The sequence below is a fragment of the Crassostrea angulata genome, chromosome 6, assembly GCF_025612915.1.
Source record: "Crassostrea angulata isolate pt1a10 chromosome 6, ASM2561291v2, whole genome shotgun sequence".
Lineage (NCBI taxonomy): Eukaryota > Metazoa > Mollusca > Bivalvia > Ostreida > Ostreidae > Magallana > Magallana angulata.
The window spans coordinates 45,128,089-45,140,214 of NC_069116.1; the positions used below are offsets into that span (position 1 = coordinate 45,128,089).

The 12,126-nt window shown below is 31.1% G+C and overlaps 1 protein-coding gene across 1 annotated transcript; it reads right to left on the reverse strand.

Moving 5' to 3' along the window:
- Positions 1-1,376: 1,376 nt before the first annotated feature.
- LOC128189141 (uncharacterized) lies at positions 1,377-10,017 on the reverse strand. The gene is made up of 4 exons (XM_052860625.1): positions 9,896-10,017; positions 3,066-3,620; positions 2,342-2,776; positions 1,377-1,704 (listed from the first exon to the last, which is right to left on the reverse strand). The coding sequence occupies exons 1-4, from the start codon at positions 9,957-9,959 to the stop codon at positions 1,490-1,492; spliced, it is 1,269 nt and encodes a 422-aa protein (XP_052716585.1). The 5' UTR covers positions 9,960-10,017; the 3' UTR covers positions 1,377-1,489.
- Between the last annotated feature and the right edge of the window lie 2,109 nt (positions 10,018-12,126).

Below are 12,126 nucleotides of genomic sequence, written 5' to 3' on the forward strand. Positions count from 1 at the left end.
ATCAAATTGATTAATAAAACGTGCAGAATAAATACTTTGATTAAGAGATTAGTCTGCGCGTACAAAATTCATCACAGAACAAATGCCGGACAGCCGTGTCGAACCTTTTTTTTTGGTCAAAAAATTGTGTTTTACCGAATGCATGAAATGGTAAAGTCTTAATTGCTAAATTAAACAAGATGTAAAAAAAATGATTAAAGTCAACAATGAAACACGTGAATATAACATAAACGTCGGAACCGGGGGGCTAGGGGGGCCCATTTTTTTTGCCAAGTTAGACCTAACCATTACTCACATAGCACCAGAGAGGGTCCAGCCCCCCTCCCCCCTCCCCCCACTTTTTCTTGCAGCAAACATAATTTTTCCAAATTTTACATTAAAAAGATTGAAATATTAATATTGAAGAATTGGAGTTAATTATGGTTGCCGAATATGCAATTAAAGTAACTAAACAGGTTGGTTTTTTTTCATGGATGCGCTGATTTACAAATCTCATTATGAGTAAATAAATGTTTATCTTTTCTCACAGACAATTCAAAGCAACAATAAAAATGTGTCCCCACGAATTGCTTCAAATACTAGTATGCCTGCTAAAATTTAACAAGATGTCGTTGTTTTTATGAGAGCATGCAACATTCGAAGTCAAATGAACTCGCAGAAGAATTTCGACAACGAAGTTACAGCTGCTCCTTAAGTTTGACGAAAAAATCGTCATCCGCGGGATAAAACGTATTGATCAGAAGAAAGTTTCTTCGGTTTTTAATCAAGAAAGAAATCTAAAATCTAAAAAGCTAATGTTGATGGATCTATCTATCTATCTATCTATCTATCTATCTATCTATCTATCTATCTATCTATCTATCTATCTATCTATCTATCTATCTATCCATCCATCCATCCATCCATCCATCCATCCATCCATCCATCCATCCATCCATCTATCTATCTATCTATCTATCTATCTATCTATCTATCTATCTCACATTGTCTTTAATTAAACACTAGAAACAATTTTTTTTTTTGAAAAAGTGATATTAATAGTGATAATAATATCGTTTCTTCACATTCCCACCGTGCCAATCCCACCTAAGCCTTTGCATCTTTACAACTTTTCATTTTCCTAATATTTTCATCTGCGTGGCTTAATGTATTATCATTGTTTATACTATTAGCTAAATTATCAACTATTAATTGAATTTCTTAAAAATATTTTCGACGTTAAACAGTTTGAACATATTCTACTTTGAAGCTGTAATAAAAAAGACAGTGAATGTTGAATACTTAACTTATATTCGTTGGAAATATATTATTTAAAATGAAGATTTTAATACAAAATATTTATAAGCACAAAATAAAGAACAAACATTTCTCTGTGGATGAACATTGGCTTTATTATTTTATATTTTCAATGTACATGTATGGAGATTTTAAAAAAGTTTCTTTTTACCACGTTACTTTATTGTTGATAAGAATTCAAGTGCAGCAGCACTTATGTTGGCCACCCAGCCGGGCGTTTGCATGGTTTTCTTCGTGGCTTCCGTTCCTCTGAGTCGTCCTCTCTCTTTTTCAGGAAGAAAAAGCAAAATCGACAAAAGCAGCTGAGAGATCCAACAACAACGACGGTTACCAAGGATAGAATTCCTACCTCCACGTATTCTATCCAGTGAAAGGCTTCTTTTAAGTAAAAGGGGGTGGTTTTTTGAGCTGAAATCAAACAGAACAAATCTTTATTTTTTCAATTGACATAGTAGTAGTAAAGTCAAATTGTATAACGTTAAGGTCAATTGTATTAAATACATTTTTTTTAAAGTGTTGTTTTTTTTATCTAGGTATAAGGGATTATTTGTTGACGTAAATGGTGGAAATACATGTAAATAACATGATCAAATCTAACATCTTGTCTCAGCCAGCACGATAGGTTACTTTCGTCATCGAAAGCAAGATTTTTGTCTTGCCGAGATGGCCGAGTGGTAAGCGCGCTGGCCGTGCACTGATAGTAGAGTGGGTCAAAAGGTCGTGATTCAATCCCCGGGCGGGGTGACGGTCAAACTCCAATAGAGCAAATTGCCCTGTGATTTATTTGTATCTAATCATGGGCAGGTATATGCTTGTTTGAGAGTTTTTGTAATGTTTGTGCTCTTATTTTTTTGTACTATTATTTTTTTTCGATTGTTAATTGAATATTTTATGAGTAGTTTGATCGGTGTTGGTGAAATGATTAATGACATAGAAGCTACAGTATTTGATGAAGTTGCCAATGCCCCTGTTTTTTGTTTCTTTATTGTTGTCTTTGGCTTTATTGTAACTCTTCTAGATAGTGTCAAAGGTGTAGTTGTGGTACCTTTACTTGTAGATGTTTGTGATGTTGTTTTTTGTGGTGATAATGTTGTTGTTGGTCGTGATCTTATTTGCGGAGATGTTGTCGTTGGTATTGGTGGTGGCAATGTTGTAGTTATCTTTGTTGTAGGCAGTGTTGGTGATGTTGTAGTTAGTGGCCTTCTTTTTGCTGTAGTTAGTATTATTGTTGGTAGTACTGTTGTTCTTGTCGTTCTTGTTGGCAGTTTTGATGTTGTTGTTGATGTTGTAGTTGGTGGTGGGGTTCTTTTTGTTGTCGTTGGAGTAGTAACTGCTGTTGTGGTTTTTGTTGATGATGTCGTGGTGGGTGTTGTTCTTCTTATTGTTGTTTTCATCGTTGTTCTTGAAGTTGTTGGTGGATTTGTTCTCAAGGTTGTTGTATGTGGTGACGCAATTAAGTTTGTCATGACTTGGTTTAATTCTATAAGAAAATCAAATATTCTTTGTTGTTTTTTAAAAGCAAGAATTATGGATTTATGAATAGGTGAATGGTCATTTTAGAAAATTTAAACACACAAAAATATTTTGATCTATTATCATTTTATCATTTGTACTTTTTATTGCATTTCTAGTGTATAAAAATATTTTCAATTCTGCAAAAAATTCAAATTTTTCTTAAATGTTAATATCTTATCTTGAAACTGCTCTAAAATAAATAAAGTGTTGTAAACAATCGTTCATTCAATAAAACCTTTAAATGGTGGTAATACCTTTGCATACTGTTGAACGAAAATTTCCAATGAAATGAGAAAGAGTATTGAAATCTTGAACCTGCAAAACACGGCTTCTGTGTTTTGTGATGACTTGGAGTTCTTCTATATCAACATACGCCCCAACTCCAAGACAAAATACATTTATTCCCTGCTTTTGCAAATTATTGGCCTGTATGACCGTACTGTTTATGTCATACGATCTACCGTCGGTTACTAGTATCAAGATTTTATCAGCAAGCCTTCTTCCGCCAGTGTTGAAGCTGTTGGTTGCGGCATATGCTAGTGCAGTAGTGATCTGGGTACCTCCAGTCTGATACGGTATTTTATCAATGGCTGTTATCAAAGATGCTACAGTTTGATGGTCACCTAAAGCAAATTGGTGATTAACAGTCGTAGCAAAAGTTTCTATCCCTACTCTGGTGTTTCTTGGACCGATGTCAAACATTGAAATAAATGATTTTATCGCTTTCAGCGTCATATTGAAATTTAAAAGTCCAACAGATCCAGATGTATCCAACAAGAACACAACATCTTTAGGGGCTGTTTTACAATCTGTAAGAATAATACGAAAAAATTAACAATGACCTTAATCATTAACATAACAATAACATAACAATTTTAATACCATGAACTATGTGTGTCAATATTAATTTGTATATTTCCTCCTGTAAATTTAATCGATACGTATAAAAAAATGTAAGTGAAAATGAATGGACTTGAGTAGAATCTAAGATTATTTGAGAAAACCAACAATTTACTATTAAAGTATACAATTAAAGGTACTTCAAAAGAAGTGTTCACTAATGCTTTACGGACAAAAACACCTTAAATTTGGTTACTTATTTTTTATTAAACTCTTAATGTTTTGGTGAATTTAAAGGAAACAAAACAAAAAACTACAAAATGTTTTAATGTTTAAATTTTACGCGGATACTACCATGATAAAAATTTTGTACATCACCGCATATGTTGAATATCATCAACAGAACTACTTTACAACCAACGTAATTACGTACAACAGCATTTTATACCTAGTTTAATACAAACAAAAATGATGTTGTACTGAAGCTTAGGAAGAGCATTATTTTTCAAAAACAGTTCCACCTATACAAACTTAACGTCATTTGTTACATACGATGGCTGTTCGGAAATTATTATGACATTTTCTCTTATTTTTTAGTAATAAAAGATAAAAATTCACCAAAAAGAAAAGAAAATATAAATAATGTGCAAATTATATCATCTCTGGTAATATAGAAACTTTGCCAACTGCCAGTGACCCAGAGCGTCTGCAAACTAATCGTAACGTCATTTTTACGTGCCTCATTGCTCCTATATTTTGAACACCTTACATACGAACCGTAAATCAGAAATTATTCTTTCATTTTCATTTTCAGTTTAGAAACACGGAACTTACATATTTTCACTATTATTGATTTTATGAGGAAATTCTGAATTATTGCTCCTAGAAAAAGTAGTACCATTAACATTACTTTACTTCCATGCAGTCACTCTGCACATATCATTTAGTCTATTTGATTTCTTTCTCCTACCCAAAGCTTTTTGACCTTTCTCATTATTTGTTTGGATTTGTTTACTGTTGATGCAGATAATAATTTTATTAAAATCTGTCAATTTATTAGAAGGGAAAATAAATGGTTTTTTTTTAAAATAATATCCGAACAACCTTTGTCCAACACAAATCTTACCTTCAATAAAGGTATTTGAAGACCAGTGTGTAAAGAAAATGTATATTGATATTTAGTGGGGCTAGTCTTAAAGTACGAACTAATGTGTATATATATATACGGGAAATATCAAGTACAAACACATACATACACACAACCCTCCCTCTCTCTCTCTTACGTCTTTATGTGGATGAGCAGCTAATGCATTCTTGAGCTTTCCCTTTTTTCCCCAATGGCTCTGTATCTATTGAATTAATTCTATGAATGTTGCACGGCATTCTTTAAGAGCCCTTATCCAAAGAAATGTTTCATATGTATATTTTATTTTCATTAATATAAGTAAATGTTTGTACATAAAATATTCGCAAACACGGACGTCTGACAAGTTAAATTTCCTCTTTTCATATCAATTATCTCCTCCAATTCCTCTCCCACACCTTTCTTAGTAACGTTGCTATTTTATAGAAAGTGAATATAGCCGTTAATTTAAGAGTGCATTAAGTTTGCTTTTGTGAAAATAACCTATAGCAGTGAAGTTTTATATTTTAATTCTTTTCAAGTATATACAGAAGTAGTTCTTTAAGAGAGGTAAAAATTCTATTACAGGAAAAAAACCCAGAAAATCTTAATTGTCCTGATGGTAAGGAATATTGGTATCTTAAAGTGCGTGCACATCTACTAAGTATATTTAGCTTAGGTGTTGTTTTTATGATACTTATATTTTGTTACGAAAAATCTCTACATGAAATTGATTATAAAATTCATGGTCTTTTCCCGCAAATTAACTTTTTTATGTTAACTGCAAATATAAGATAACATTATAAAGCCATTATCGATTTATAAACAATAAATATTATTTTCACAACTTTATATCAATCATCAACACCTGCTAAAACAAACATTAGACTGAGGGATCAAGGAAAGCACAAAGAAAAAACAATGTACTAAACACTATACAACGATATAATCTAGCCTAAAATTAAACATTAAAACATAGAGGAAGTCACATTATTAACAGATGATTTTAAGGCTGCGCCGGATGATCTGATTTTGTAATAAACATCAAAATAATGAAAGCAAAGTTGCCGTCTAAATAAAGAAAATTATATACGTAAAGATGAAAACGTCATAACACTGTACCGGATAACTATGCCAGTGCCAAGGTGGCATTTTTGCACCCGTCTAAGCTGGATATATCGAAAAATTCAAATATGCCATATGATAGACCATTGTAATCATTGTATCTCACCTGTCAGGTGAGATATTTACCTTTCAAAAATAAATTCTTATAGGAAAATAATTTTTTCCCATAGGAAAAACAATATTCCTATAGGTAATTTGATATTTCCTATCGGAATACAAGAACTTCCTATAGGAATTTCAATTCCGATAGGATTTGATAAAATCCGATAGGGTAACTTAATATCCTATAGGAACACTACATGTCTGAATCAAATTCCTACAGGAAATACCATTCTTCTATAGAAAATATAATTCCTATAGGACTTTTAAAAATATAGGATTGTCAATGTTTCCTGTAGGAGAATCAATACTCCTATGGGAATTATCATTTTCCTATGGGATAGTAATATTTGAAGGTTAATATCTCACCTGTCAGGTGAAACACACTAAAAAAAAGGTGGTTATATACTCTCTAGACAATAGTCCACAATTGGTATATATGAATTTTTCCAAACAGCATCTGAAGCGGATTCAAAAATGGCACCTTGGCACTGGCATAATTATCCAGAATAGTGTTTCATGCTAAAAACTCAGTTAACATGTAAGATAAAAAATCTACTGCTCTATGGACCAAAACCTGAGAACATCCAAACAAGGAATACAAGAAATTTATGTCATCAGCAGCAGAAGCTGTATTGGTCAAACTTTGAACATCAGATGTCTAGAAACAATGCTAATTGAGACTTATGAAAAAATTAACATTTAATAAAACTAGAGATGACGATAGACTGGCAACACATTTAGAAATTCAGGGAATTAAGTCCTAGGGAAAGTCAATATAGCACTTGGTGTAGGAGTGCTCTAATAGAAAAAGGAAGATGCTGAGGTCTTCCTAGGATAAAATATTAAAGCAAATTACCATGTAATCAGAGAACGAATTTTTTTATTTCTTATACATGTATAATCGGATTTACTTTCTTCTTTTTTTAAATTACCGATATTCCCCTCCAAAGAAAGAATGGCAGATCTTTTAATAACCCACAAACAGCTTAGAGGAAATGGTTCAGAAAGCCATATATAAAAAACAAATGATAGCCCAGGAACGACTTTACAATTTGTTCAGCTGTAACAAGCTGATTTGGCAGGGACGGCTAAACATAAATGTGCCACGTTATTTAACTAGGCTACATTGAAGTTACATTATGTTAGCACTTTTAAAGCTGCTTGGTCCGATTTTTTTGTTATTACAGTATCAAAAATGTTTCCATACAAACCATTTATTTTAGACAGTTATGGACTTTCTCCTATTTACACCAGCAGAATCAGTCTCCTTTCAAAGTTAGAAATATTCAAAGTAAATAAAAATAATTTCTTTTTGGGCAAACGAAAAAACAAACCAAAGTGCATCACGGGAATTTTTAGAAAAGGAAACCGTTTGGTTTCGTCCCCCCAAAGATTTGGGTTACTAGTATTCAACCCGCATGCTTTGCATCGATTGTAAAGAAAGCAAACTTCAGAAATATTAGCGAACAAAACGTACACGTGTTTATTTGTAATTTGTCTGATTATTTCGACCTTTATTTTATACGATGTCAAAGTCGTAATACAACCATGATACACGTCTCGTCGTCAGGGGTAAAATTCAACATGAGGCGAAATAACGCGGTACCCTTTAATGTCGTTTGTTTGTTAGCAAATTTTGTACGCATTTTTCTTCATTGTAATTTGGCATAATTGACTAGTAAAAACTACTGCAATGTCTATTATTATACATATACTAAGCATAACCATCGTTTTAAAGCGTGCATAAAATTTGATATAAAATCGGACCAAGCAGCTTTAAATTCCTCACGCTGCACAATATCTTTCCGAAGATTTATTGTCTGCCGAGTTAAGATCGATTATAACAACCCTCAACACAGAAACGAAACTTGTCATTTAGTCAGACATACAGCTGCTCTCAACTAACTATAAGATTTAATGGTTGTTTTGCAACAGAAGGGTGTTCTTATTTGTTCAATTGGGTAGAAAAATATGTACAATGAAACGATGTCACACTATGTCAAGCTATAATAAAGGATTTTATACCATATTTGAAAAAAAAATTGAAATGTAAAAATCGACACGTTTTCCAAATATTCACTTTTAATGCATTCAGAATATCATTAATTGTTTCAGTGAAAACAGACGTTCTTCTAATAATCTTTCACAGGAACATTTATATAGTCTGTCTTAGACTCGAAGGCCACCGCTTTCGTCACTATTTGACAATTTTAAACGATAGCACGCATACCTGTCACAGAAGTACTATAATTGAAATCGATGCAGGGGGAGAGGTTTAAGATTCTTCGTTGACATGTCATATGCTAACCCGAAAAAATGAACAACGAAAACAAAGAACTAGGTGCAGTTTCTGTCATTATTTGACCTGGATTTTTTTAAATATCACCAAAAATGGAATGTTACATTCATTTATTTTTTTAAGTCTTTATTTGTTTTCCAGATTTTGTTTTGGCCAATCAAGAATTTTGAAATTTGTAATGAAAAACACAGGAAAAAGTTAGTACACCCTTCTTGGAAATGAGAGAGAGAGAGAGAGAGAGAGAGAGAGAGAGAGAGAGAGAGAGAGAGACTGATTTAACTTGATTTAATTGGAGCATATTCTCATATATCTAGAAGTCTAAGCTTACGAATGATTGGGATATTTGGATATTAAATCAATTAAGATAGCATTTTGATTTATTGGAGGATAAATCTTTCTTGTATATTACAAGTTGCATTTATTGTTGGTGTTGTTGTTCTTACCATTTTTATTACATTTACCGTTGAATTTTAGGCAGTGTTTGCAATAAATAATAAACCAATGAATAAACATTACAGTATGTCATAGTGTTAATCGATTAAGCCAAGTACATTCGTTTCAAACTACCACTCCATTATCCATTACTTCACTCGACCAAGCCACTCAATTTTTTCGTGTGTTAAATTATTGAGGAACGAGCTTCCTCCGATTGTACATGTACATATACATGTAGTTTAATTAACAGTTCTCAATTCAAAATAGACCCATTGCGTTCCTTGTGCGTCAATGATCATTAAACCATTTAGCCACAAGAGTAAGTCACGTGTGGTATCACGTTTTAATCCTGAATAGTGTCAATGAACAATGCGGCAACTCTCGGTCAGTGATTTCTATAGATGTACATGTTCTGAAGGATTTTAACATTTTTGAAGACATACACTTTAATCATGAAAATTGGAGCTTATGTCCACTATCAAATACTAAGTAGAAAAAAAAATTACGTAAATTTTGATATCCCGAAATATCATAAATCTAATATTTATTATAATGAGATACTGTGTTCTTAAAACTAGAATCTACACAGGGTGGGTTAAGGTGAAGATCTTAACGAAATATTCAATGACATTATGTTTGGCTAATACAACTGTATCAGAGAAAAAGGAATTCTATTTTTAGCACTCTATATCGTGAGGACATATTCAAATGTTTAGACAATGTTTTATAGCAAAGAGCGAAAACCATACAGTATTAGATTCATGTAAGTCGGATCCAGTTTATATAGCGTAAACTGCCCCAAGTTATGTTATATCATATAACATACGTCAAATTTAATTCAATTCCTTAAATAGATAATTTTCGATTCATTTTAAAACTCTAATCAATTAAATAGTTCTTTTCACACAGATATATGTTTAACAAGTTTTCAATAGATTACCTTATGTTTATAAAACACACATTAACAATAGGAATTGTCCGACCAATTCGTTTTGCTATTAAATGTGTCCTTTATGGTTGATTACGTCATCGTTTAACTTTTATGTTATTATATGATCTGAATGACCAATATTTAAATGACAGTAACTTTAATCCGATACAATTTACCTGAAAGATATACTAAGGGTTAATTACTCAAATTTTATTCTACATGTACATACCTTTCATGGAAGAAGTCAGCTGAATTGCGCTTATAAAAATTAGAAAAACCCTGGAGACGTTCATTCTGGTTTTCTCAAAGCAATGAAAAAAAAGGTAAGGAAATTTTTCTTATAAGTTCTGAAATTATCTAACAGTGAATATTTTTCTCCCCGAGTCTTCTTGATTGTGAAAAGTGACAGATTGATATATACAGATATATTTCCGCCTTATCAGATTATTAAAATGTCAATAATACATATTTTGGTTTCTTGATAAAAGCGTATGGAATTGTACAAATGTACTTTTGTATACAACGGTAACTCAATTTTATTAAAATTATAATTTCAATTGATTGACGAACGAAATCCTAAAGGTTTACCTTTAACTTTCAGCAAGTTTAAAATTAATTATTTTGTACGTACTTTCTAAATATAAATTATTAAGGTTTTTTGGTATATTTTTACTGATCTTTTATTTCATAACACACCATGCACTTATTAGTTAATTTCTAAAACTTTGCTAAATTCATTGATTTTGTCTGGAGAGAGAGAGAGAGAGAGAGAGAGAGAGAGAGAGAAATTCATTAAATCGTCAATTTATTGGCTATTTCTAAATTTTACTAATGTCAAATAAGAAATTTAATTCACATGATAACAAACAAATCAATACAAAAATCCACTGCCAAAACAAAATCATGACTTATTATGCAAGTTTATGTACAAAACACCCCTGAAATTAGTTATTACAAATATTTTCTCAAAAAACACAAAATCATCGCTATATATTATATAAAAGATAATTTTAATCCATTATCTGAAGAAAACAATATAAATCATAACCAAAAATTGCAAAAAAATAAAAAAAAAAAATGAGGTACAGCGTATTTGACATAATTTCGAAACTTGCATTTGAATTACGTTCGTTTGATTTTTGTGCAATTTAGCCCTGTATCATGAAATTGTACCATTTAAAATCATGTAACCTAATAGCGAAAACCTGAAATTTGTACACAACAATTAACGGTGTCTAGAATTTTTGCCATTAAATTTCAAGGTCTTAAAAAAAAGTCAAAGATAAAAAATTATTAGGTCATTTAGGGTTTGTTTTAAATTCGTTAAAAATAGATGATTTACAAGTACTACATGTATATTTACATTTATTTTATATAACATCATAAATTACCTTTAGTTACAAGTTAATATTCATTTCAGTGTCTGTACATAACAAAAAGGGCTCCTGTAGAAATAGCAATACAAACATTTGTTATATTGTAGAAAGTAATTTATTCGCATATAGGAATTCTAACAAATGACTATTTCATTTTACACTCCAGTGAAACGAAAATGACTTTGTAGGTTTGAAACGATTTAGGAAAATGTTGTCAGGTCGATTATTTTTTTTAATTTTACATATTTATAGATTTTATTCTAAATAAAAAATAATAAATTTCAGAAAATAGATATACAGGAAAGATTTTAGCTTATCTGTTTTGTTTCTTTCTTAATTGTCTAGATAGGCCAAGCTAGTTTAATATCTTACTAAATCCCATTAAATATATTGATAAAACTTTAAAATTTTGAGTATTCACACGTTAGGAATAAAACCATCTCCTTTTTGCACATCAAGTAGATTTTTGCTGTAAAGTTCGTGTTAGGTGTCAAAATATCTGACAGGAAGAAAGATATAAAACCTAAAAATAAGGTTGTTTTACATACTACAAAGGTTTAAGAACGAGTAATAGAAAAGTATTATTTTATTATCGATTTTGATGGAAAACGCAAGTAATTGTCTGAACGGCTTAATATTTAATGTCATGATGATATAAAAGATTTGTGTAGTGAAACGTAAGATCCTTATAATAAAGAATCAAGAATAAATTCCATATTCATATATATATTTTTTAAAGATATTCTCTCCCAACAACCAGAAAATCGTACTCATCAAATATTATTGATAAACTTTATAAAAGAGCAACACGGCACTTTGGGATCAGTGAAAAAAATGTCTACTTTTTTTTTAAATTTTTGATCGCAAAAATAGCTTCTGACTATACTTATTTATGGAATTTACCCATATTTTTTCAAAAGTAAACATTGCGCGTTGATTTTTGTGAATTTTAAATATACTTCATGATTATGATTCAATTTGAACAACACAATAATTCTCAAAAATCTACGAACCAATCGTATCAAAGAATGTATACAAGATTTTCCAATGCAACAACAACAAAAACCCAAACAAAGGCATAAAC